At 64.1% G+C, this 25,583-nt stretch overlaps 1 protein-coding gene across 6 annotated transcripts; it reads left to right on the top strand.

Annotated features, from left to right (window-relative positions):
• Window positions 1-3,735: 3,735 nt before the first annotated feature.
• LOC309444217 (diacylglycerol kinase delta-like) lies at window positions 3,736-25,570 on the top strand. 6 transcript variants are annotated; one of them, XM_082061864.1, is made up of 30 exons: window positions 3,744-3,762; window positions 4,722-4,966; window positions 14,312-14,422; window positions 14,535-14,615; window positions 14,814-14,918; window positions 15,107-15,239; window positions 15,433-15,539; window positions 15,984-16,109; window positions 16,241-16,343; window positions 18,275-18,437; window positions 18,530-18,638; window positions 18,821-18,960; window positions 19,103-19,184; window positions 19,652-19,743; window positions 19,975-20,074; window positions 20,338-20,578; window positions 20,877-20,978; window positions 21,090-21,189; window positions 21,646-21,753; window positions 22,286-22,382; window positions 22,455-22,562; window positions 22,742-22,855; window positions 23,043-23,177; window positions 23,266-23,432; window positions 23,575-23,692; window positions 23,778-23,864; window positions 23,973-24,074; window positions 24,158-24,269; window positions 24,793-24,923; window positions 25,303-25,570. In XM_082061864.1, the coding sequence occupies exons 2-30, from the start codon at window positions 4,769-4,771 to the stop codon at window positions 25,375-25,377; spliced, it is 3,447 nt and encodes a 1,148-aa protein (XP_081917990.1). In that variant the 5' UTR covers window positions 3,744-3,762; window positions 4,722-4,768; the 3' UTR covers window positions 25,378-25,570. The 6 variants fall into 6 exon arrangements, 5 of the variants coding, with proteins under 5 accessions (XP_081917991.1, XP_081917990.1, XP_081917988.1 ...); XR_014184969.1 differs by lacking the exon at window positions 25,303-25,570 and adding an exon at window positions 24,442-24,552 and having other exon boundaries at window positions 3,736-3,762; window positions 23,778-24,074; window positions 24,793-24,903; XM_082061862.1 differs by having other exon boundaries at window positions 23,778-24,074.
• Window positions 25,571-25,583: the final 13 nt, after the last annotated feature.

The raw sequence follows: 25,583 nt of genomic DNA, 5'->3' as shown, positions 1-25,583 counted from the left end.
TCTGTCCGGGTTCTGTCTTGTGTGGTTTGTCCCTGGGGCAGTGGGGGTGGCAGGTGCCCACCATGGGAGGGGCGAGCTGAGCCCTGGCAAGCTCTTGGGCACTGAGCGCCCTCGTGGCACTGCAGGGCCGTGGGGGGCAGCTGTGGGCAGGGGGATCCTCCGCACCCAGTGCTACCGGCCTGGGCCAGGGTGGGGGGCAGTGTCTGGACCCCTCCCCAGCAGCACATGGACGGGGCACAGCACTTGGGTGACAGTTTTAGCATTGTCCCTGGCACTCACTCATTGCTGCTGGAACGTTCGGGGTGGCACCGAGGAGAGGCTGACACGGCGGGGATGGCAATGCCTGGGGATGGTGCAGTGCTGCTGGTGCTGGGCTGGCTCCGGGGTGCCCCGATTCAGCCCGGCACTGCAGGGTGGCATGGGTGGGCACAGCCACTGTCCCCTTGCTAGCCAGATGCTCCCCATGGCCTCTGCGAGCCAGCTGGGCACCGCAGGGCAGGCCCTGGCACGCTCTCCCCATGCCAGGGCAGCACGCAGGGGCAGCGCTGGCAGCTGGACGGCACCGGCACTTGTGTGTGAGCATGTGTGTGCGGGGTGGGCATGTGCACAGGCACATGTGGGGGTGTGAGTGCAGGTGTGAGCACACACAGGTGTGGGTGCGCGCGGGCATGCAGTGGTGGGCGCATGCACGTGTGTATGCACGCACACGTTGGCATGGAAACACGGAAGGATGCATGCACGTGAGCATGTGCACAAGGTGAGTGTATGTGAATGCATGTGAGCAAACACCGGGGTGAATGCATGCATGCATGTGGGAGAATGTAGGTGCACAGCTGCAAGCACGCTGAGAGAGCACGCAGCTGCGTGGGGGAATGCAGGTACACGCATGTTGGTGCACACAGCTGAACACATGCGCACACAGGTGAACACGTGCGCACACAGGGGAATGCATGCATGCGCATACGAGCACACACAACTGCACATGCACACAAGGAAGCACGTGCATGCACACACATGAACAGACGTGCACGCACAGGTCACTACACCCCATGTGTGTGAGCACACGTGCACAGGAAGGAGCACAGACCCATGCCAGGGAGCACAAGCACCAGCGATGAGTGACTGCACGGGTGAATGTGTCCACGCGTGTGTGATGTGCACATGTGAATGCATGCACAAGTGTGCGTGCGCATGCAGGTGAGCTAATGCACAGGCAGGTAAGCGCACAGGGGTGAATGAATGCACATGTGGGTAGGTGTGTGTATGTGTGCATGGGCAGGGCCACTTGTGCAGGCCCATATGCACTGATAACTGCAGGAAGGGGTCGCATGCACATATATGTCATAGAATCATTTTGGTTGGACGAGACCCGCAGCATCGAGTCCAGCTGTGTGCCCCATGGCCCGTGTGAGACCTGCCTGCCCCCACATGCTGTTCCCACCACCGCCAGGCTGGACCACAGACCCAGGGCACGGCGGGCACAGCCAGGTACTCAGTGCCTGTGCTGGATGTGGCTATGGGGTGGGGGGATACTGGGGGTCCCCGCGTGGGACCCCAGCAGAGCTGCAGACCAGCAGGCTCATGTAGCACACAGGGCTTGTGGGTCTCGCAGAGCTGCGGGCAGGACCCAGACACGCCGGGGCAGCCCTGGCCCTGCTGTCTGCCTCCTCTCCACTACTATCTCTCCATTTTACAGATCCCTAGTCTGTCCCCCCCATATACTGCACCACTGGTGCTGAGGGAGGATGAGGACATGTGGGGCAGTGATGCTTCAATGAGAGCCAAGCTGCCTCCCCCTGCCCCACATGGGAAATGAGGGGTCCCAAACTGTGGAGGTCCAAACCCCACAGCATTCCCCCAGCCCCCATCTGCTTATTACAGCCCGAAGGGCACAGCCACACACAAGGTGGGGGACAAGGGAGCCCCAGCCCCCCTGGGCCAGGGCATGGCCCATGGGGGGTGGGCTGCGGTGCGGGGGATGCGGGACTCTTGTCTGGGCCCGGCTGGCTGCCAGCATGGGGGGCCCGGAGCAGCAGCAGGTGAGGGCTGGCACAGGGGGTCCTGTGCACACCATGGGCTGGAAAGTGGGGCCAGACCCTCTTAGCAGTGTGTTTGGGGGCACACCCCCAGCTGTGTACACGTGTGTGAGCTCCATACACACACTCCGGAGCGTGTTCCTATACAACTATACCTTTGTGGGGTGTCTGCAGGCACGTGAACCATAGAAACGCAGAAAGGTTTGGAGTGGGACCATCTAGTCCAACCTCCCTGTAGTCCAACATCTTTCACCAGATGAAGTTTCCCCAAGCCCTGTCCAACCCAGCCTTGAACACCTCCAGGAATACACAGCTTCTCTGGGCAGCCTGTTCCAGTGTCTCACCACCCTCATCATACAACATTTCTTCCTTATGTCCAACCTAAACCTACCCTCATTCAGTTTAAAACTCTTGCCCCTTGTCCTGTCACTACAGGCCTTGGTAAAAACTCCCTCCCTTTCTTAGAAACCTCGTTTATAAAGTGAAATGCCACACTAAGGTCTCCCCGGAGCTTCTCTTCTCCAGGCTGAACACCCCAGCTCTCTCAGCCTTTCTCCCCAGCAGAGCTGTTCCAGCCCTGGAACCATTTCTGTGGCTCCTCTGGAGCTGCTCCAACAGGTCCATGTCCCCCTTGTGCTGGGGACCCGGAGCTGGACACAGAGCTCCAGGGGGGCCTGACCGGGGACAGAGGGGCAGAATCCCTCCCTGCACCTGCTGGTCACCCCGCTGGTGATGCACCCAGGACACGGTTGGCTTCTGGGCTGCAAGTGCATGTTGCCAACTCATGTAGGTTGTGTGCAGGTGTGGGTGTGTGTACAGGTGTGTGAAGAGGTCATTGCATGTGCTCACCCACGCCTGTGCATGCCCATGCATGTGTGGCCATGTGCAAGTACGGTGGCATGGAGGTGGTGCATGTGCTTGCCCATGCCTGGGTGTGCACGCCTGTGTGTGGGCACGAGCACACGTATGTGCATGGCAGCAGTGTGCGTGTGCTCACCCATGCCTGTACATGTGCATGTGTGTGCCTGTAGGGAGTGGGCACATGTATGTGTATGGCAGCAGTGCATTTGCATGCCCATGCCTGCGCTGTGCCTAGCGAGGTACGCGTGGGCGTGTGCATGCAGATGTGCATGGCCACGATGTGCACACTGTCCCATGCCACTCATGTGCATGCCCTTGCTGTGTGGGCGGTGCACGCATCACCCATGTCCACGCACACATATGTGCACGGGCACGGCGCATGTGCTTTCCCACACCTGGATGCGCGCTCTTGTGCACGCTCGCACACGCGTGCCCACGTTCACACACACGGGCACGGCCGCCGTGCATGTGCCCACCCGTGCCCGTGCACGTGCTGCTCTGCGTGCACCCGGATGGCGCACACGTGTGTGCTCGGCGGTGGCTCCTGTGCTCTCCCGTGCCCGCGTGGGCGCTGCACACGTATGTGCACGGCGGCAGCGCGGGTGCTCGCCCGTGCCCGCGCGGGTGCCCGCCCGTGCCCGCGTGCTCGGGGCCGTGCGTGGGCTGCCGGTGCCGCGGTGCGCAGCAGCGCCCGCCGCGCCGGAGCAGGCCGGGGCTTGCGGCGCAGGGGCAGGGCCGGGGCTGCCTGCAGAGGCACATCCCGGCGGGGCCGCGCTGCGGGGCCGGGGGGGCTGCGGGGCGGCGGGCGGGGGCAGGAGGAAGAGCGACCTTGCATAAGCGACGGCGGCGGCTCGCGGTGTGCAAGGTGTGTGCGCGGGGCGGGGGGGGAGCGCTCCGCCCGCCTCCCCGCTGCTGGGCGTGCTGCGGGATGCTCGGCGGAGACCCGGCAGTCCCGAGGTTGGAGGGGGGGTGCGAGGCCCGCAGCGAGGGGGGCTGCGACCGGGAGGGGTGGAGGACGGCAGCGCTGCGGGGCTCTCGGTTCCCCCGCCGCGCCCCCCCCCGCCCCGAAACGCTTGTTGCTGCGCGGGGAGACGGCACCACGTTTGCCGGCAGCCGCGGGGGGGGCCGGTGGAGCCGGCCCGCGGGAGCCGCGTGGGGCCGGGCACAGTGCCGTGGGGTGCCCTCCGCCACCCCCGGCCCGGGCACGGCAGCCCTGCGGCCGGCCAAGCTCGCTCGCCCAGGTAGGTGCCCCCCCAGCCCGCCCGCAGCCCCCGGAGCGGGCAGGGATGCCGTGGGGAGATGGCCGCCTCCGCATGCGGGGAGCCCCGCGTCCCCCCCTCCATCGCACCCCACCCGCAGCCACCTGCCGGGGACCGGCGACCCACCGGCGTGGGGCCGGGAGATGCTCCCAGCCCGGCCCGGCTGCCGGAGCGCGGCGGATGGGTGGTGGGAGGCAGCTCCTGCTTTTCATGGAGTCTCCCCCTCTAGCCCGGGCGCTGCGGGCAGCCCAGCACCCCGGCATGGGCACCGGAGCGGGGGCTGCGGCAGGGGAGCTGCACCCCACTGCCAGGGCCGTTTCCCACGGCGGAGCGAGGGATGGCGTTGGCATGCCAGACAGGGTGAGGAGGAGACACCAAAAAAAAGGCAAGGAAGGAAAACTTTGCCTGCAAGGAAGCCACTCCAAAGGGCATTCCTGGGTGAGGAAGCACCGTCTCCCCCAATTTTCAGGACTGCACCTCCCGCTGGCCAAGCCACAGAAGGTGAGGGGCTGTGCACCCCCGTACAGGTCTCTTCCTTCACTCCTGTGTGTCCTTGTCCTCCCAGGGCTGTCACAGGAGGCAGCGGAGCCCTGAGCCAAGCCCGGTGGAAAGATGGCTGAGAAGCTGGTGCCTGGGGACCTGTTCCTGAGGAAGACCCGGGAATCGGTGTCATCCCTGGACTCGGACAAGCTGTCACCCATCTCACCTGAGGCGGGTGGCGAGGAGTCGTCTGACAGCGAGGGCGAGCAGGAGGACAGCTCCCACAAGCTCATCCGGAAGGTGTCCACCTCGGGGCAGATGAGGAGCAAGGTCAGCGGTGTGGGGGCCTGGGGCGAGGGGCTGGCTGCTCCGCGGGGTCCCTGGTGAGAACGCGGCGGGAGGATTCACCCGCACTGGGGTGTAAATCAGCGCCAGGCACTTGCTGCTTGCAGACCCAACTGAGCCGGTGCCCAGGGCAGTGCCAGGAGGGGTCTGGCCCCCGGTGCCCTGTGGAAAGACACATGGAAAAGGTGCACACCCCATGGTGGCAGAGTCAGCGTTGGTCCCGTGGGGCTGTGCACTATGGATTTTACCCCGTTTTTCGGAGGCAGGGTCTCTCCCATACCCACCCCCCCCAAGCTGCCTTCATCCCATGTTTGTATCACTTGGGTTCCCCCCACCTGTCCCTGGGGAAAAGAGGCTCTTTCAGGAAGGCTCTGCCCCATGGACACTCTGGAGGTGAGATTTAGGATCAGCGCAGTGCTGTAGGCTCCTGGGATCCCGTACCCCACTGCTGGCAGGGCACGTGTAGGGCCTGGTGGGTGGCAAAATGGAGCTGGCATCTTTCCCGGTGCCCCAGATTAATTCGGCTGTGCCAGCTCCCCTGCGGGCCCCACTCCCGCAGCCTTCCCTACATCCAGTCCCCTCTGCTGGTCTGCTGGGTGGATGGGGACACCTTTGAGGTTGGACGTGACACTCTTGCCACCCAGCTGTTGGCATGAGGGCAGCTTGTGTGTGTGTGTGTGCAGCTTGCTCAGACGAAGCTATTTTAGTCGGACCTATGAAAATACAGGGTGTGGTGCCTTCGGCCGAATGGGAGTAGGTGGCTGTAGGGGTCCGAGGTGGGGACAGTGAAATGGCCAGGCACCTCCTGTCTGAAGTGCAGGGAGCAATAACCTGGGCTGAATGGCCAGGTGGGAAGCCAGGACACGAAGAGGTTTGGGGGGGCATTTTGGGGAGGGGGGTTGTGGGCATGACACCGGGAGGATGCTCGGGGCGACGCGCCAGGTGCAGGGTCCCTTTGCATCCCCCTCCCGGCTGTGGGAAGGAGGCGGTGGTGTGAGTCAGGGCGATGCCTGCAGTGCCAGCGGGCACACGGGGGCTGCCGCGCTGCGGGGAGCCCTGCCGAGGGGCCGTGCCACAGATCCTCCCGCAGCCAGCTTCCAGCACCAGCCGCTCCTCGGCGGGGATTTGGTGGCCGTGCCGCTCCGAGGAGGGAGGACAGCTGAGAAAACACCGTGTGGGAACGCAGGGGGTGCCCTCAGGCTTTGGTGTTGAGTGCGGTCAGCAGGGAGGGGGGCAATGGGGACAGGGCGGTGTGCTGGGGCTGGTGGCTGTCAGGGCTGCTGGGGCTGGGACCAGCTCCCCTCCGCTGGCCCAGGCCTGGCTGTGGTGCCAAGTTTGGTGCCCTGACGCAAGGGAGACAAAGGGCGTTTGCCCACGGGAGTGGAAGTCGTGGTGCTCCCAGTCTGGTGCTGTGGGGTGTTTCCACTTGTCAGGAGATGTTTTTGGGGCAGGTGGTGCCAGGGGGTCTCTTGCTGAGTCCCTCCAGCTGCTCAAGGAATGTGCCTCAGTTTCCCCTTCTTTGGAGCAGGCTGGCACCTCCTTTGCCTACTCGACCTGGCTGCCAGGGGGGTGCCACGGGCTGTGCCGGAGTGCAGGATGCTGCACAGGGGACACGGTGGAAGGCTGGGCCCGTGGGCAGGGTCCTGGGGATGCTTAGCCCTGTGTGCAAGCCCTCGGCACCCTCCTGGAAGGGTGACAGCAGCCGCTGCAGTTTGCCACACAGCATTTGCCATGCCAGACGGGCTTGCCCTGCTGTGGAGCATGGGGGATATCGCAGGGATTCGTCAGTGCCAGGAAACCTGAGAGAGAAGGGCAGGTGGCCAGGCCGTGCCCATGTCCTGCAGCAGCAGCACAGGGACACAAGCGCACCCCAAGTCCCCAGCCGGGGCGCCAGAGCCCCTCTGTGGTATCTGCAGGTCCAGCCGCGCTGGCCAACAGGCTGCGTGTCGGGAAGGGCTGAGCTGCCGGCTCCCTGCCGGCTGCGGCTGCTGCCCGCATCCTGCCCAGCATCGGCAATTAGCCATGCAGGAGGTGATGCCGTGCAGCGTGCCGGCGACAGCGGGCGGCGTGATGGATGGGCAGGCAGAGGGGGCGCGGCTGGGTTAATAGCCTGCAGAGAGGAGAAAGGAGAGAGGGATGAGAGCTGGGCAGGGCTGGTGCTGGAGGGGGCTGAGGCCAAGCCATATGTGCACCCCCCTGCCAGATTTCAGTGTTGGGGTTCGGAGTTTTCCCTGAGGATTCCTTTGCCTTGGTCTGGATAGGCAGGACCATGCTTGCCAGCCTGGCTGCTCGCTGGTTGGGCTCCTTCCCTACGGAGATGAGGATTTTGGGATGTGATTGCTGCTGCCACCCAGGTCGGGCTGTGCCGGTCTCACGGCTGTGCCGTGGCACACGTGCTGCCTGTCCCTCTGGCTGCGGCCACGGCTGTAGCGAGGGACAGGCAGCACGTGTGTCACAGCCGGCACCTTTCGGAGCCACGTTGACATCCCTATTGTGCACCCATGTGGGGCTGGGATGGGGAGGAACCATTGCCTGCACCCCAGAGACTGGGGCTGGTACGTAATTAGCACACAGTTAATGAATGAGGGAGAGTCTGGTGCCAGGGCTGCAGCTCACAAGAGGTAACCGGGTTAGCGGGGAGATGGGGGGGGACAGGCTGGCCTGTTTTTTGGCTGTTGGTTGTAGTTGGGGTGCTGGAGGGGCCCGCAGGAGCCTGCAGTGTTGGGGAGCTGGGCAGGGTCTGCCCGCCCGCACTGACCGGGGGGACCCTGCTCCCTGGCCATGGGAGCGAGCAGCTTCCCCCGCACCAGGGTCTGTCCAGCCCCATGGGGACAGGAGCAGGCGAGAATCATTTTGGGATCTGCTGAATCCTTCCTGATCCCTGCTCCCCATTCCTAGCGCCTCCTCCAAAATGCCTGTTCCCCTACCCCTTTCTCAAACCTCCCCATCAATCACGTCTCCCCACTCCACACCCCCAGCTTGGCTTTCTCCAGGCTGTAATTGCTGGGACACCCCGCGGGGTGCTTTGTGCAGCTTTGGTGTGGAGGCGGCGAGGCCATTGTACTTGGTGACAATGACAGCTGCCAGGCGCAGGTGCCCCTGCCGGGCTAAATGGCCCCAGGACAGATGGGGTCTTGCTGCCGCCCCCTCGTCCTCCTCCTCCTCACCGGGCCAGGGGCTGCTGGTTGCCTGCACCAGCTTTTGGGAGCGCAAGGGCAGAGCAGGAGGGGGATGCTGTGCTGCACCCCGGCACTGGTCCCCTTTGGGTTGGGCGTGGAGGGAGGGGCCAGTGGGGAAGGAGAGGGTGCCAGCTCTAGGGTACATCAAGATATTTGAGGTGCTGGCAAACAGGGGCGGGGGGGCACATCCTGCCTGCGTGGGCCGGGTGCTCAGCTCCCAGTGCTGCCTCAGCACGGGCTCTCCCGGCAGCTGAGTGGAGGCGGGGAGCAATCCGGCAGCTCTGCTCCGTTTGGCTCCGGCTGCAAGGAGCTGCAGTGAGCAACTGCTCCTGGAGTGCTTGCCCCAAAACCGGGGGGCTGCAGGCACCAGGCGGGGCACAGGGGGTGCATGCCGGGGATGGGGGCATTGCCCACGGGGTGGGCACTGTGTGCATGGCCATGGTGGGTAGGGGCATGGCTTGTCTTCCATTTACCAAAGGGGATCATGTTCTCAAATTCCTGATGCTGGGGTACATCACAGCTGCTTGGTGGGGCTGGGGAACCCACCAGTATCCTCCTGGGGGGCTGGGGAGGTCGGTGGAGTTACTGGTACCCCGAGGGAGGAGTGTCCTGGTCCTTGCTGGAGGCACTGGCCACCCCGTGGGCTCAGGGTGCCTCAGGGATGGGTGAGCGGTGTCTGTGGGTGCAGGAGTGTTGGGGCAGCTGCCTGGTAGGGCAGAGCTGCAGAGCCAGGCTGTGGGGCATCCTGGCCCAAAGACAAGGAAAGCAAAATAGGGCCCCTGGGGCCAGGCCTGGAAACCTCCTTCCTGCTGCTGGGGGGTGGCACATGGCGCCCAGGCAGCGTGTCCTGGCCGGCACTGGTGACGGACCGCGGCATCCCTCGTGTGGGGAGAAGCTGGGACAGCTGGGGCTGTTCAGCCTGCAGGGCAGGCTGGGCCTGGCGCTCCTCAGCAGTGTGGAGAAATACTCGAAGGGGAGGATGCATCGAAGAGGGAACCAGGCTCTTTTGAGTGGTGTCCAGCAACGGGCACAGATGAAAAAATAGGAAATTGCATGTGAACACAAGAAAACACATTTTCTACTGTGAGATTGGTCAAACTCAGGCACGGGCTGGTCAGAGAGGCTGTGGAGTCTCCATCCGTGGAGATATTCAGAACCCACGGGCTGGGTATCTCCGTGATCCTGGGCAGCTCCAGGTGATCCGCCCCAGGTTCCATCCCCAGAGCTCCTTGCCAGCCCCAGCCGCACCGTGGCCAGCTGTCACCAGAGCCCATCTCCACCCCAGCTGTGCCCTGCGTTGCTCCCAGCCCGGTGGCCTGTGTCCTGCTGGGGGCTGGCGAGGGGACGGGCTGGTCGCTGGGTCGCGTCCCGCAGTGGGGCTGTACCGCAGGGCATGGTGGCACTGCCTGGGACCACCCCGGATGAGGGGGTGGCGAGCAGGGAAGGGTAGGCTGGGCTTACTCGTCTTAATCAGGGCTCACCGAGCCAGTGTCTGGAGTGTAAAGATAGCCGCAGTGTCGCCAGCCGGATGTTTGTGAGGTTTCTCAGATGTGCTGCCCTCTCCCCGCTCACATTTTCCATTATGCAAGAGCTGCTCTTGCCCGTCAGTGCTGGGCAGGGGGGGCGAGCTGCGGCTGTGCCCACCGGGATGTGGGCGCAAGGGGCAGGAGGGCATGGGGCGAGCTGGCACGGTGGGCCGGCCCTGCCGGCGGGGTGCCTGGGGACCGGTGCAGCTGTAGGTGGGAAGCATGAGCTCCTTGCAGAAAAGCGGCTGAAGGTCATGACTGCTGAAGGATGAGGTGTAGGGGAGATTGCCCTTCTTCTGGGGGTTTCTTCCCTCATTCCTCTCCTCCCAGTAAATCCTCTATCTACTTTTGATGGCCTGAGAGGTGTCTCATGGCACCACGTAATGGCATGTCAGGACCAATGCTGGAAGCTCCTTTGAAGGGTCCCCCAGCGCTGGGAAGGGGGTTTGGGGTCCTGCAGTGGCAGCAGGATACATCCTCAAGCTGTGTGGATGCAGCTGAGCCTGCGGGACCGTGACACCCCCCGGGCACCGAGCCCCTGGGCCGCCTGGTCCCGGAAGAGCTCTGCTGTATCTCAGAGCCTGATAAGGTTTCCAACCGACTCCAGCCCACAAGGTGCCCAGCAGATGCTGGTGGCCCTGCAGCCAGGCTGTTTGCAGGGCTGCCGGCTTTCCCCTGCTGTCCCGCACGCTCCATCTCAGGACGGACAGCTGCCCAGGATGTTGCTGATGTGATGCAGGTCAGTGCATTGGCAGGTGTTCGGTCCCCTCTCCTCCTGCCCGCACGAGGCGTTGTGTCGCCGTGGGGCCAAGCAGATCCCATCAGGAGCGGTGTAGGGCTGCAAGCTGGGTGGGTTGTGGTGCCCACCAGCCATATGTGCCAGTATTTGCGGATAACTCAGCCTCCTTGGCTCTTGTCCGGCAGCTCCTTGGCTGTCCAAGCTGATCCCAGCAGGAAAAACCTCCCACCCCAGCTGTGGTCAAACCTGGCAACGCTACAGGTGCTTCCTGGGGACAGCAGCGGCAGAGCTGGGAGAGCGGGGTTGGGGTTCAAAGCAGCATCCTGGGGCCCTGCCTTGGGGTGGAGGGAAGTGCTGGCTGGACGTGAGCTCCCTCGGGGCTGTGCTTCAAGCCCCTTTGCCTGTGCCAAGCACACAGCCAGCCCACAGCGTGATGGCTCCTGGGCACCAGCATGGTCCTGGCACATTGCTGCTGGCCAGCCATCCCCATGGGGCTGCTCACCCTCCACTGTCTGCGGCTGAGCAGAAGTGGCGGTTTCTCTGCACACCCCTGATGGTTTTGTTCTTGCCTTTGCCTCCCCACCCTGTGTCTCTGGGACCCCCCCAGTGCCAGGCACAGTCCAGGTGGTGCTGAGCTCCCTGGGCTGAAGAGAGCAGGGAGGGTCCCCGAGATGGGGCAGAGCCCTGCAGAAGGGAGCCAGCCTTGGGCTGGTGGCCAGGCAGGTTGCCCACTGCTCTGGGCATCAGCGCACCACTGAGATGGAGCCAGCGTTGGCTTCACTGTGGCTCCCTGCAGTGCCGGCTGGGGCGGTTGGGGTAAGCAGAGGGGCTGTGGCTTGGTTTGGGGTGAGGGTGGCACCCCACGCGCAGGGCTGTGCTGCGGCCAGCACGGAGCTCCCACGCCAGGAGCAGGAGGCAGCCCCTACCCTGTGCTGTGGTTGCACTGCTCCTGGGAGCTATAGGGTACCTCAGAGCCACTTGCTATAGGGAATTGTATTATTGTGGTGACCTGGAGCCTTGGTTGGAGCTGCAGGGGATCCAGCATGGCAGGGGCGATGCCACCCTGGCACATCCCACCCACCACTCGGTTGCCTTCCCCACCCCGTTCCTGTTTGCAAAGGGGAAATGACAGGCTCGCTTGACGCTTCCCACTGCAACACGGCTTCCCACCGCATGAGCAGGTCTGCTGGTATCCGTGGTGTCAAAAGCGAGGGTCCCAAACTGCTGAGCCACTGGGGAGCTGCTCCCAGCAAAGGGCAGCACCAGGTGCTCCCAGCTGAGACCCGTGGACAAAAGACCAGGTGTGTGTGTGTCTCACCTCGGTGAGACCCCCAAACAGCCCTCCAGCACCCAGGCAGAGTGACGCGTGTGCCTGCCCGGGCAGCGTGGCATGGCCGGGCTCCGTGGCTCGTTTTGGAGAGGGGACCTGCCCTGCTTTCCCCAGGGAGCGGGCTGGCTGGCCCAGTGCTGGCAACAGCAATACGGACTGAACCTGTGCCCCATCGTGTCAGCGCCGGGAGTGACGGAGCCTGGACAGGCAGCCTCATAAGGGTGGCAAGATGCTGTGCATGGCAGGGCAGAGGGCTTGGGCTTTGCTGCCCTGCCTGGGGCACCCCACACATGTTTTAGGAAGCACCTAAGGGTGGATGTGGGGAGAGGTGCTTCCCAAGCTCCTCTGCACCAGCTTTGCTGCCCCACACTAGGATGCTTGTGATTAGTTTAGTCAGCACTGGGGGTAAACTGAGGCACACTCCCCCCCCCCCTCCAGCCACAGCACTGGAGGGGTGTGTGGTGAGGGAGGTGGGAGTTCTGCCGTTCGGGCTCTGCTCTAGCCTGGGCTGGCATCCTTTCCCCCCAGGGCAGCCTTCCTGGCCGTGTCCTGCCACCCTTGTGGCCCTGGAGCTGGGCAGAGCTGAGCACCCGCGCCCCGCTGCAGCGCTGGCTCCGGCCCCTGCTGTGTTAGCCCTGAGCCACCGGCACAGAGATGCCTCATTTTCCTTCTCCTAGTCATTACGTTCTCCCGCTCCTTACCCTCGTGGCTCCCTCTCGCCGCTGCTCGCCAGCACACGCCGCCTGTCCTTCGCAGCAAAAGCAATGATTGCAGCAAACCCGGAGCCTGTGCCTGTGTCCGCTGCATGTGAACGGGTGTGGTGGACGAGGTGGTTGTGGCTGGATCCCACCTGGCCATGGGAGGACCCTGCCCTGTCCCTTCCTGACATGCTCCCTACTAGGGTGCATGGTTTGTATGTGGATTTGGGGATCGCAGCTGGACCCCTCTGAAAGGCTGCACTCCCCTTGCTGGCTGTGGCTTGTCTGGGCTCAGGGCATCTCTACGTTCACCATCTCCTCTGTGTGTTCTTGCGGCTGAGAGGCCAGGGAGGGGAACGGTAGGTCCCTGGGTGCTGGCACTGAGGACAGCAGGGCTGTTTGAACCTGCGCCGACACTCACAGGCAGCATGGGGAAACCACAGCCAAACCCTGCACCAGTCCTGGGGGAGCAAGGCATCGATAGGGAGCAATGAAAGCTTAAAACCTCCCTCTCCAAAATTCTTCATGGAAAGGGCCATCGGGCATTGGAACAGGCTGCCCAAGGCAGTGGTGGAATCGCCATCCCTGGAGGCATTTAAAAGGCATTTAGACGTGGTTCTTAGGGACATGGTTTAGTGCTAGAGTTAGGTTAGGTTATGGTTGGACTCGGTGATCCTGAGAGTCTCTTCCAACTGAAATGATTCTATGAGGGCCGTGGAAATTCAGGTATGTGCCCTGGGGGGCTTGGGAAGGGGTCAGGCATCAGGGGGAGCTGAGGCTTGGGGGCACCCCAGGTGCAGTTTTGGCTTCTTTGTGACCTTGGAGGCTCCTGCTACTCCTGGTGCTCTGGCTGTCTCGTGTGGAGCTGTGGGGCAGAGGGTTAACGCCAAGGCCAGGGGCCCGTGTGTTTGCAGGCTGGCGGGCACCTGGGTGCCACCTCCAGCAGCACCTGGGCTGGGCACAGGAGCGCCGAGCCCGCGGTTCTCTCACAATGGTCTCGGTGCCCAGTGCTAATTCACCGTTAAATGTTCCTTGTTGTTGTGTGCTGGGATCTAATACAACCGCTGTTGCAGCTAATTGCAGAGGAGCAGCTGAATGGGGCTGCCGGCGGTGTTTAAAGAAGATACAATCAAAGATTAGGCAGTGCCAGAGATGCAGAGCATCTCTGCCACCCCGCTCGGCACAGGCTTGTAGCTGCGTTGCAAACACTAATTAATTGAGCCTTGTAAACACCACTGCGAGGAGAGTAAATATTGGCAGGTGCTGTGGATTGGGGAGGGCAGAGGACGGGCAGCGGGGCTGCAGGGATGCGCTGCACTGCAGGGGATGCTCTGCCTTGCCCCGGCGTTGTCCTCGGCCTCAGGTTGTCCCCTCCGGGGGCTGTGGGAGCCGGGCAGGGCTGGCTGCTCCCCACCCCAGCTCCCCACCCCTGGCTGCGGTGCCCCACTAATGCCACCTCCAAGCCACAGTCCTGGTGGCTGTGGGGCAGTGGTGTCCCCTCCAAGGGAGCTCTCCCAGCCCCAGCTCTGCCCCTGGGGAGCTGCGGCATGTTGAGGCTCCCCTGGGCACTGCTCGGGGAAGGAAGGGAGAGGCAGCGTGGCTCTGTGCTGCTGGGCACCTCCAGCTGCCAGCCTGGCAGCACCCTCCCGAAGCACATGAAGTGCCGGACGCCCAGGGAATGGCAGGCGATGGACATCATTTATGCTGCTACAGCCAGCACTGTGTGAACCCGAACATGTCCCATCTGTGCTCTGGGCAGCTCTTAGCTCCTGGGGACCCAGGGACTGGTGTCACCAGAAGGGGAGTGGCTTTGGGGGTCCTGGGGCTGCGGGAGCTCACCACCCTGTGGTCCCTGCAGAAGAGTGTGAAGGAGGGGCTGTTGCTGAAGCAGACGAGCTCCTTTCAGAGGTGGAAGAGGCGATACTTCAAGCTGCGGGGCAGGACGCTCTATTACGCCAAGGATGCCAAGGTAGGCTGCGGGGGCTGCCAGCATACTCAGCCAGGGGGGCTTGAGCCTGCAAGCCGGGGAGGAGCGCAAAATCCCTTCCTGGTGAACTGGGGCTCTGGTTTCTCCCCCACAGTCCCTGATCTTCGACGAGGTGGACCTGTCCGATGCCAGCGTGGCTGAGACCAGCACCAAGAACATCAACAACAGTTTCACGGTGAGAGGGATGCAGGGTGGCCCTCCACCTCAGCACCTTATGGTGGGGGCACTGCAGACCCCCCCCTCCCCACAGAGCCGTGGGGCACCCCACAGCGTGGCCTCGTGCTGCTGGAGGTGGCACCGGTGGCCGTGTGCCGGCGTTCGCTGCGGGCTGCTCTCCCGGGGCTGGCTGACTGTGGGACTGTGGCTGTTGCAGGTGATCACGCCATTCCGGAAGCTCATCCTATGTGCGGAGAACCGAAAGGAGATGGAGGACTGGATCAGTGCCCTGAAATCTGTCCAGAAGTGGGAGATCCATGAGGTGATGTGGGCAGGCGGCTGTGCTTCTCTGCAAAGGGGCACCCCTCAGGAGCGGGGGTGCCTTTGGCTGCTGGACAGGGGAGGACAGCAGTGGGAGTGGGGCTGGGGGGACTCGCGGTCGGTAGGAGGGTGGGAGTGCCAGTGGGGGGGGTCCCAGGGGACTGATGGGGCAGGGCTGTGCCCCAGCAGGCCACGCAGTTCAACATGGAGCACTTCTCGGGAATGCACAACTGGTACGCCTGCTCCCACGCCCGCCCCACCTTCTGCAACGTGTGCCGCGAAGCGCTCCCGGGGGTCACCTCCCACGGCCTCTCCTGCGAAGGTCAGAGCTGGGGTCCTGCCGGGGGTTGGATGGGGATGGGACCGGGGTGGGGGACCCCCTCTGAGGTTGGTCTGTAGGAGGGGTGCGGGTTGATGCCCACTGGCTGCTGTCACCAGCTGTGGAGGGGTGGGGGACCAGGGCTGTGCATCCTGCGGGGACCGTCCCTGCTCCTCATTTGCTCCCCACTGCACAGTCTGCAAGTTCAAGGCACACAAGCGCTGCGCTGTCAGAGCCACCAACAACTGCAAGTGGACCACTCTGGCCTCCATTGGCACCGAAATCATCGAGGACGAGGATGGGGTAAGACGGGGAGTCCCCCTGGGTGACCCTGGCACGAGCCACCAGCCTTGCTGATCCCACATCAGTGGCAGGGCGATCATGGCACCCAGCTGTCCCCTGCACTGTGTGGCATCTGGGCTTGGCTCTGTGGGGACATGGTCTGGGGGCACCTCCTCTGCCACCCAGCATCAGGATCCCTTATTGCTCTCCAAATGTGGCCACCCCAAACGTTTGCTGGGGACACCTCTGCCCTGTCCCATGCGCTGGCAGCTGCACAAGGGGCCAGGCAGGCAGGGAGAAGAGGGCACAGGAGCGGTCCCAGGGCTGCCTTGCCCTGCTGTGGGGCATCATCCCCTGCCTGCCCCTTTTGTGGTGCCTGGCGAAGGGGGTGGCCCGTGTCGCTGTCCCTCGAGCGCGCGGGAGCAGCAGCGGTGGCGCGGCACTGGCAGCTGCCCCTGTCCGCAGGTGGCCATGCCCCACCAGTGGCTGGAGGGGAACCTGCCTGTCAGCGCGCGCTGTGCCGTCTGCGACCGGACCTGCGGCAGCGTCCGGAGGCTGCAGGACTGGCGGTGTCTCTGGTGCAAGGCCATCGTAAGGATGTGTCCCTCCCTGTCCCCTCCGCCACAGCGCAGACAGCACTGCACCTGCGGGGGAAACTGAGGCTGGGGGCTTTGGTGCTGCGTTCCCTAGCCTTGCTTATGCACATGTCCCTGCATCTCCAGGTTCACAGCGCCTGCAAGGAGCTCTTTGGCAAGAGATGCCCCCTGGGCCAGTACAAAGTGTCCATCATCCCACCAACCGCCTTGAACAGCATCGATTCGGATGGTAAGTCCTGCAGGGGACAGGGCTGGGCTGCGGGTGGGGGGACAGGCTGTTTGGGACAGGGCTCTGAGCTCCTCTGCAGGCTTTGACTTGTGACTGTGCCCGCCTTCCTGTGCGGCACCAGGAACACCAGCATCAGGAGGCTCCGGAGTCACCGCCCCTCCCTGTCACACCTGTGGTTGAAGGCCGCGTGTTGCTTTGTGCTCTGCTCTGTGCTGTGACAGTGCCGTGCTTTGGGGTGGCATTCTGCCCTGCGTGTGCCTTCAGTTGCTCCTGCCAGGCTGCCTCTCACGGTGGCCCTGGTCACGGTCCCTCCGTGCTGGGGTCAGCGGTGCCAGCCCTGAGCTCCTGATGCGAGATGCCACTTGTTGCACCCCAATGGTTCAGCACCTTGCAGGGCAGGATGAGGCCCTTGCTTGGATTATTTTCTCAGTGTCTGTACCTCAGCCGTTTTTTTGGTTAGTGCAGTGTGGGTGCTGCGGGGTGCTGGGGAGAGAAGCAATGCGCAGCCCGCGGGAACCAGCCCCCGTCCCCCTCACCCTCTCTGGAGGGGCCCAGCTGGCCTCTGCTGAGCAAAATCTGTTCTTCTCCTCCGGATATTTCTTTCCTCATTCTTTAATGATTTTGACTGCTCGGCTCAGCCGGTGGCTCATCTGCTTCTCGTTACTCATCGGGATGCTGTCAGGGTAACCATCATGCGGCTTCTTCTCCAGCTTCAGAGCTGCGCTGCTCACGGCTGGGCCCCCCGGTACCATCACTGCCCCGTCCGTCTCACGGTGGCCCCGTCGACCGAGGCCGGCGCGGCTGCAGCTGGCAGCTGTGACCGCTGCGGAGCCGGCTGGGCTGTGCTGCTGCAGGAAGCAGCTCAGGGAGCCTCAGCCCCCTCCTCCCGCCGCGCTGTCCCCCCAGCGCACGGTGCCGCTGGCAGCGGGCTCCTCTGCGGCAGCCCACGCTCTGACTCAGCAGCTCCCGGTGTTTTGCTTTGCGGATCTGCTCGGCTGGGTTGGGACTGGAGATGGAGCGGTGCTCAGGTGGTGGGCTGCGAGGATGCTGCTCCCCGCGCTCCGGAGGCAGCAGGGCTGCCGGTGGCCCCCGCGGGCTCTGCCGGTGCCAGCAGCACTGGGGGCTGGTGCTTCCCCCGCTGCGGCATCGCGGGGCTGCGCCGGGAAGGAGCCAGCAGGAACCGGCTTGTGGCCCAAGGACCAGGATGGCCAAGATGTGCCTGAGTTGGGGGGCGGGCTGCGGGCCAGTGATTGATCCGCTTCTGCCTCGGGCACATTTCGTTCCCCATCTCATTTCTTTAAAAGCACGGTGATGGCTGCCAAACCTCCTGAGGCTTCTGCGTCATTCTCCCCCATCCCACCAGAGCCCTTGTAGGAGCAGGCAGCAGGGGTGACAGTACAGTCCCCTGGGGCTGCAGCTGGTCCCCTGTGGTCATGCCAGCTGCCAGTGCCACCCCTGGGAGCACCCCCAGGTGGGACTGTGCCCCATTCCTGTGTGGTTTTGCTGGGTCTGTCCCAGCTGGACTGTTGGCAGAGCAAGGAACTGACCCTCCTGTACACCCACCACCGCTGCCCCTTTTGGAGTGGCTGTCTGGGGACATGAGTCAGCTGGGTGACACGTTGTGCCTGCAGGGACAGTGATGGAGCAGGAACCTAACTTAGATCTGCCCTAGTACTACCCTTGCCCATCCCTATCTCCATCCCCATCCTCATTCCCATCTTATCCCCTTCCCCTTCCCCATCCCCACTGGCATCTCTTCCTCCCACCCCTCACCATACCCTGGGCACCTCGATCACTGTCCCTCCTGCCTGGCCCCAGCACCCTGCAGGTTGGGCACAGCACGTGGCCTCTGTTGTCCCAAGGTGTCTCCATCAGTGTCCTCATGGTGTGGGAGCTGGGGCTGGGGGCTCACGTGCTTGGGCTTGCTGCAGGTTTCTGGAAGGCCACCTGCCCCTCCACCTGCTCCAGCCCTCTCCTGGCCTTTGTCAACTCCAAGAGCGGGGACAACCAGGGTGTCAAGTTTCTGCGCAAGTTCAAGCAGTTTCTCAATCCGGCCCAAGTCTTCGACCTCATGAACGGGGGCCCGCACCTGGGGTAGGCGCTGGCCTGGCTGTGCCGGGTGGCCTTGGCAGGGTCCCGGCGGGCACCTGGCACAGCCCTCAGCCCCCTCTCCTGTTCGTGCCCAGGCTGCGCCTCTTCCAGAAGTTCTCCACCTTCCGGATCCTGGTGTGCGGGGGGGACGGCAGCGTGGGCTGGGTGCTGTCGGAGATCGATGCCCTTGGCCTCCACAAACAAGTGAGCGAGAGTGCCTGGCACTGCTGGCGTGGGCTGGCACTGTGCCGGGCTGGCACCACCGCAGCTCGGAGTCCTCTTGCATGCCCTGGGGTGCTGCTAGCGACAGGCACATTGGGGTTAAGGGGTGTTGTGGGTGCCCCTCGGGGCTGCTCTGAGCCCCCTGCCCTGTCCCTTTCGCACAGTGCCAGCTGGGCGTCCTGCCCCTGGGGACCGGCAATGACCTGGCGCGGGTGTTGGGCTGGGGCAGCCTGTGCGACGATGACACCCAGCTGCTGCAGATCCTGGAGAAGCTGGAAAGGGCCACCACCAAGATGCTGGACCGGTGAGCTTGGTGTGGGGCGTGTGCCTCTCTGCTCCCCGCTTCACCTCAGCACCTCTCAGGCAACCTGTCCTTGTCCCCTGCCCGCATGTCCCTGTGCTGGGGTGCTGGGAGGTGGCAGGCAGCAGTGGTCTCTGCTCGGCAGGTGGAGCGTGCTGACCTACGAGGCCCCCAAGCAGTCCCCCCCGGCCCTGAAGGAGGAGGAGAACGGGGACTCCAACATCCAGGTGCGCACCACTGGGGACTGAGGGCTTGAGATGGGAGAGAGCAGGCTGGGGGCCAGATCCCTGTTCACCCCATCAGCTGATTCAGGGGCATACAGGCTGGGTTCGCACAGGGAGAGGTCATGGAGGGGTTCCTGGGGACTGCGAGGGGACTGGCAGCTGGTCATGTGTGGTGAAGTGAGTCTGGCAGGTCTCAGCCTGGCACCTGGGAGCAGGCAGCAGGGTGAGATGGAGCAGCAGGCTATTTTGGACTCCTCTGTGTGCTCCCCTCCAACCCCTTGCCTCAGTTTCCCTCCTGCTGTGGCTGAGCATCCGCCCTGCGTGGCGGTATGGGCACGGCTGCCCTGGGGGCTGGGAGGGCGGCTGAGGGGGGCTGTTCATCTCCCGTTGAGGGCTGACTGGACGAGGCTCCATCCAGGAGTGGGGCACCTGGCAGGGTGTCATGGCTCCAGCTACCCTGTCCCCTCCAGGTTCACATCTCCCACTACGCCGACTCTGTTGCCTTCCACCTGGCCAAGATCCTGGAGTCGGACAAGCACTCGGTGGTGATCTCCTCTGCCAAGTAAGGAGGCGGCTGGCGATGGGGGTGCTGAAACCCCCCCACCGGGGCTGGGAGCATGTCCCCAGGGGTGCTGAGCCCTCCCCAGGCCAGGCTGTCCCCTGTCTGGCCACCAGCGGCTGCCCAGCAGCTAACCTGGCACTGCTCCTCCCGTGCAGGGGGCATTACCCCAGCAGCCCCCCCCGGTACCTGTGCCCAGCGGGGTGTGCCCCTCTCCACCCGCTTCCCTCGCAGGTTCCTCTGCGGCACCGTCAACGACTTTGTGGCGGAAGTTGGCCGGGCTTACAAGAGGGCGATGGAGAACAAACAGGAGGCTGAGCTGATGGCGCGGAAGGTGGGTTTTGGGGGAGCTGGATGGCACAGCCCCCAGCCTTGGAGGGGCAGGGTCTGCTCCGCTGGCCCATGTCCTGGCTGTGCGTGCACCGGGGTGCACTCAGGGTCACCAGTCAGGTGTGGAGCTCCCAGCAGAGATGAAGGGCCCTCGTGCTTGGGATGCCCAGGTGCTACCGGTGCCAGGCACAGGGTGCCAGGGGAGCGCCCAGCACTGGTGGGGACAGTGGCTTGTGCTGGGGTGCTGAGCGTGGGGGTGTCCTGCAGTGTGCCATGCTGAATGAGAAGCTGGACTCCCTGGTGCGGGAGCTGAATGAGGAGGCTCAGGCCATCTTGGTCCCCGAGGGAATGGTGCAGGCTGCCCCTGGCGACAGCAAGGACCAGGAGAAAGGTGGCAGCTTCAACCCCAGCTCCGTGCCTCGCATCTTCAAATCCAAGGAGCAGCTCATGCTGCGGGCGAACAGCCTGAAGAAAGCTTTGCGGCAAATCATTGAGCAGGCGGAGAAAGGTGAGGGGGTGGCGAGGGCTGGCAGCTCGCGTGATGCTGCAGCAGCTTGGCACGGGCTGCGGAGCCCCGCAGGCTTGTGCTGGACCCGTGCCTCGGTTTCCCTGTCTGGATCCTTGGGGTGGCAGCAGTGCTGTGCTCTTCTCTCTCATGCTTGGTGTGGCCAAGGGAGGTCCCCAGCATGGGGCAGAGGTGCCACCCTGGGCCCTGCCTGGCACAGGCCCACAAGGCTGACCCAGGGAGGGGGCACAGGGCCATGGGGCTCCCTGGGACTTGCTGTCATGCTTCTCTTTGTGTCCAGCTGTGGATGAGCAGAACAAACAGACACAAGCCTACCGGGGCAGCACAGGCCCCAGCAGGAAGGACAGCTCGGAGGAACTCAACAAGGAGGAGGAGAGGCTCAGTAAGATGCCAGGGTGGCATGTGGCTTTTTGGGGGGGCCGTGGACGTGAGCTGTGCGGTGGGCTCAGGCTAGGAGCCAGTTCAGCAGCTGCCTTCTCTCCTCCCCGACCAGGCTCCCGACGTGAGACGGTGACCTCCGCGTCTTCCTCCATCATCCTGGACCGGCCAGACACCTTCGGCAGCTTGCAGTTCCCCGAAGACCCCAGTGCCCTGTGAGTCTGGGGTCCTGCCCCCCGCCCTTGCTGCCCATCAGGCAGCGGGAGCAGACCTGAATCATGTTGCTTCTTGGCGATGGCTGCTGGGGCATCCTCCGCCTGCCAGCGCGGCAGCCCCGGGGCACAGCCTGCCCGGCCCGGCACTGCCCACGCTGCATGTGCCAGCTGCACGAGCTCTTGCTGCCAGCTTGGCCAGCGCCGTGCTCATGGTGGGAGCTTGGGGCTCCCCCTGTGCCCAGCACAAGCAGGTCCTGGGTGTGCCAGGGGTGTCCCAGCATGGGGCTGAGAGGGCTCCAGCCAGCCCTACTGGTTTGGGTCGGACTTTCCAACGCTAACCCCTCCGGGAGCTCACATTGCAGCTCCGGCTGGTTTATACCTCGTCCTCTGGTCCCAGCCCGGCGCTGCCTTTGTGCAGCTGCCTCCCAACCTGCCCGCCCTGTCCGCTACTTTCAGCCACTTCTTGGAGAAGTGCGTCATGAATAACTACTTTGGCATCGGCCTGGATGCGAAGATCTCCTTGGAGTTCAACAACAAACGGGATGAGCACCCCAAGAAGTGCAGGTTCGCTGAAACCTCCCAGATTGCACTGGGAAAAACATATACTCCCCCCTGGCTTTCTGAGGCCCAAAATAGGATGGAGCATCGGGGTGCTGGGAGGCATGGAGTCAGCTTGGGGCTGCCATGCCTGGCTGGGGACCCCTTTCTGCGGCAGGTTTTCCTCCTGCAGCCCTTGCCGTGGTGCTGGGTGAGCACCCTGGGTGTGTGGCAGATTGCCTGGGAAGCGGGGAGGGATGCTGTGAGGCTCTGGCTGCTGATGCCCCCTGGATGTGTGCATGGGCACAGAAGAGCTTGGTGGGATTTGCCCACCCTGCACCCGGGCAGAGGAGACGTTGCCATGCCAGCGTGGGAGGATGCCAAGTGCTGCAGCCTGTGCGAGTGGGCAGCCCCTGTTCTGGGCGCGGGGAAGCCGAGGCAGGCGCAGAACCAGTGCTGCAGCCCGGCTGGTTCAGCCCAGTGCCCGGGGAGGGCGCAGACCTGTGGCAGGCTGGGGGGAGCCTGCAGCCCCTCTCACCCGGCCCTCTTTGACCCGCAGCAGCCGCACCAAGAACATGATGTGGTATGGGGTGCTGGGCACGAAGGAGCTCCTGCAGCGTACCTACAAGAACCTGGAGCAGCGGGTGCAGCTGGAGGTGCTGGCCTGGGGGCACAGGGACGGGGCGGGGGGTGGTGGTGGTGGCCCCAGGCTCAGCCCTCTCTTGCAGTGCGACGGGGTGCCCATCTCGCTGCCCAGCCTGCAGGGCATTGCTGTCCTCAACATCCCCAGCTACGCTGGGGGCATCAACTTCTGGGGAGGCACCAAGGAGGACAATGTGAGTGCCAGCGCCGTGGGGTAGGGGAGGGGAGCACAACATCCTTCCCACAGTCCCAGGGAACCCACAAGCCCTCAGGCAGTGGTCTGGTGTGTCCATGCCTGGGCACACACAGCGGGAAAAGCTGGCTCCCAAAATGAACTGGGTTTGTGACTCTCGCTTGTACTGGTCCACTACAGAACTTCGGGGCTCCATCCTTTGATGACAAGAAGCTGGAGGTGGTGGCCGTCTTTGGCAGCATCCAGATGGCCGTGTCGCGGGTCATCAACCTCCAGCACCATCGCATCGCACAGGTAGGGGCAAGGGACCCTGTGGGACCCTGCGTGGTGCCAGAAAGCTGTTGGGGCACCAGTGGTGCAGCTCAGCTGGGCTCCCGGCTGGCACTGACCTGGTGCCAGGAGGCTTTTCAGCCCCGGCACAGCGGCTGAAGCCAGCGGCACAGTGCCAGCGCGATGCCAGCCCCGGGCCGTCTGCCCGCAGTGCCGCGTGGTGAAGATCACCATCCGGGGGGACGAGGGCGTCCCTGTGCAGGTGGACGGAGAAGCCTGGATCCAGCCACCTGGCATCATCAAGATTCAGCACAAGAACCGAGCCCAGATGCTGACAAGGGACAGGGTGAGCTCGGGGTTGCACGGGCTGCACGGCGGAACTGTGCTGGGGCACGGGGAGGTGTGACAGGCTGGCGGGGGGGTCACCTCTGCAGGCGTTTGAAAGCACCCTCAAGTCCTGGGAGGACAAGCAGAAGGGGGAGAGTTACCGAGCGGCTGCCCGGCCACGGCTCAGCTCCCAGCAGTCCATGGAGTACCTGACCGAGGAGGAGAGCAGCCTCTTGCAGCAGGTCTCGCAGGTCGCCGAGACCCTCATCGCCAGGTCAGGCGGCGGGATGGGGGTGTGGCGGGCACGGGTGGGGAGAGCTTCACTGTGGCCACCCAGAGCTATAAGGGTCTCCTAGTCCTGTATCATCCGTCCAGCCCGGGGGGGCCCCGGCAGCTCCAGCCCCTCTCACCCGCAGGATCCACGAGGCAGCCAAGGCTCACAAAGCCGTGGAGCAGGAGCTGGCGCACGCCGTCAACACCAGCTCCCTGGTGCTGAGCGAAGCCCTCTCCAACAAAGCCACTGGCACCTCAGAGGTGAGCAGGACTGGGGTACAAACCAACCTCCCCCGGCGGCCCCCAGGCCCTGCTGCTCAAGGGGTCACCCCTCCACGCCCCCCAGTTTCTCAGCAGGAATGCGGCTGTGGAGGTGGTGCTGAGCATCAAGGAGCTGTATGCTGAGACCAGGGCGTTCCTGGAAGGGAAGGCGGTGAGTGGGGGGCTGGAGAGCACCCCGAGCCCCCCAGCGGCGGGGCCCGTGCCCTTGGCCTGCAGCTCGGGGGATGGTCCCTGTCCCCCACAGCTGGACTCGCCGCAGGAGGAGGAGGCGCTGCACGGCCCCCTGAGCGTGCTGGGCCAGGAGCTGCAGCGCCTGCTGGACATCCACTGGCTGGGGCCCATCGCCCACCCCGCTGAGGAGGTGGGTGCACGGGACCGGGGTGGCGTAGCCCACCGGGTGTTCCCGGGGGGCTGTAGCACCCTGCTTAGCCTGGCTTCTCACAGGAAAGTGCCGGCAGTACCAACAAGGGCAGCTTCAAGCTTCGCCTCAACATCCCCAAGCCCAGGAAGGACAAGGACAAAGGGCAAAAGCAGAAAACCAACAGTGCACTCCCAGGTAAAGCAGGCAGCACGGCACGGGGGAGACAGGCGCAGCCCGTGTTGGTAGGGACCCCCACATGCTGACCTATCTATCAGCCTCCTGTCCTGGGCACGCTGCAGAGGGACCCTCTGGGAGGGGGACAGGGCATGTCCTGGCTGCCTGGGGATGTCACCTTTGTCACCAACAGTCCCATAGAGCTTAATTTTTCTGCTAACGGACATGTGGAGCCCCTCGGCCCTGTAACTCCATCACCACTGCAAGTGGGAAAAGGGGGCTCTGGTACCGCTCAGCCCTTTGGGTAAGTCCCTGCCCCAGGGCTGGGGGGTCTTGTTGAGGGGGAGAAGCTTGGATGCTCCATAAGCTAAAGAGAGTAGAAACTGCTCCAGGCTGAGCCTGCTGAGGCCTCTGGCCCTGCCAGAGCTGGGGGTGTAGGGTGCTGTCTGCAGCCTGCCGCTGCCCCGGTCTGCCTGCGCCTGCCTGCGCGCCCAGCTGCCTGCGCGGGAGCCCGGGCCACCGCTCTGGTTTTCCTCCCTGCTAGCGGACAAGTGGGGCTCCGAGGAGGTGGCAGCTTGGCTGGAAGCGCTCGGTTTAGGGGAGTACAGAGACATTTTTGTCCGACATGACATCCAGGGCTCTGAGTTGATCCTGCTGGAGAGGAGAGACCTGAAGGTACAACCTCCCTTGTGCCCCTGAGGGACTGCCAGCCCTGGGGAGCACGGTGTCCTCCATTCCTCCTCTCACCATCCCTCGTGGGGAGAAAAGGCACGTGCTGACCCTGCACCCAGCCCCGCGGGGCTGAGCTTGCACTGCTTGCTTAGCTTGCACGCAGGGGCTGGAAGCAGGGGAGAGGGTCGACCCGGCCCCAGGATCAACGGCACCATGCCCTCTCCTGTGCTTGCCAGAGGGCTCCCAGCAAGGACCTTGCTCTGGCAGCGAGAGCATGGGGAGCCAGGCTTGGCAGCCTCTTCCTCCATCCCACGGCTTCCTCGCCCGGGGGAGCCGAGGGCTGGGGTCCTACAAACACATCAGCTCCCCACTCCTTCTGCAGGACCTGGGGATCACCAAAGTGGGCCACATGAAGAGAATCCTCCAGGCCATTAAGGAGCTCAGCAACCCCCCCTAGGGCGGCAGCAGGGCAGGAGCCCAGCCCCAGTGCTGCCCCTCAGGACCAGGGGGCAGGCAGGGGGGCTCCCGCTCCTGCCCCACCCCGCGCGTGTGGAGCCCCCCTGCTTGCCTCGCTTCGTCTGTTTGTCCCCCAGCGTCCCTGGAGCTGCTGCTTCTCCCCGAGCCTCTGGGGCTGGAAACACTAAAGCAGAGGTCTCCCCTCTG

Source organism: Streptopelia decaocto (assembly GCF_964273445.1).
Source record: "Streptopelia decaocto genome assembly, chromosome: 10".
NCBI classification, from domain to species: domain Eukaryota; kingdom Metazoa; phylum Chordata; class Aves; order Columbiformes; family Columbidae; genus Streptopelia; species Streptopelia decaocto.
The sequence above is the reverse complement of the archived record's forward strand: the minus strand, read 5'-3'. Positions and strand labels throughout refer to the sequence as shown.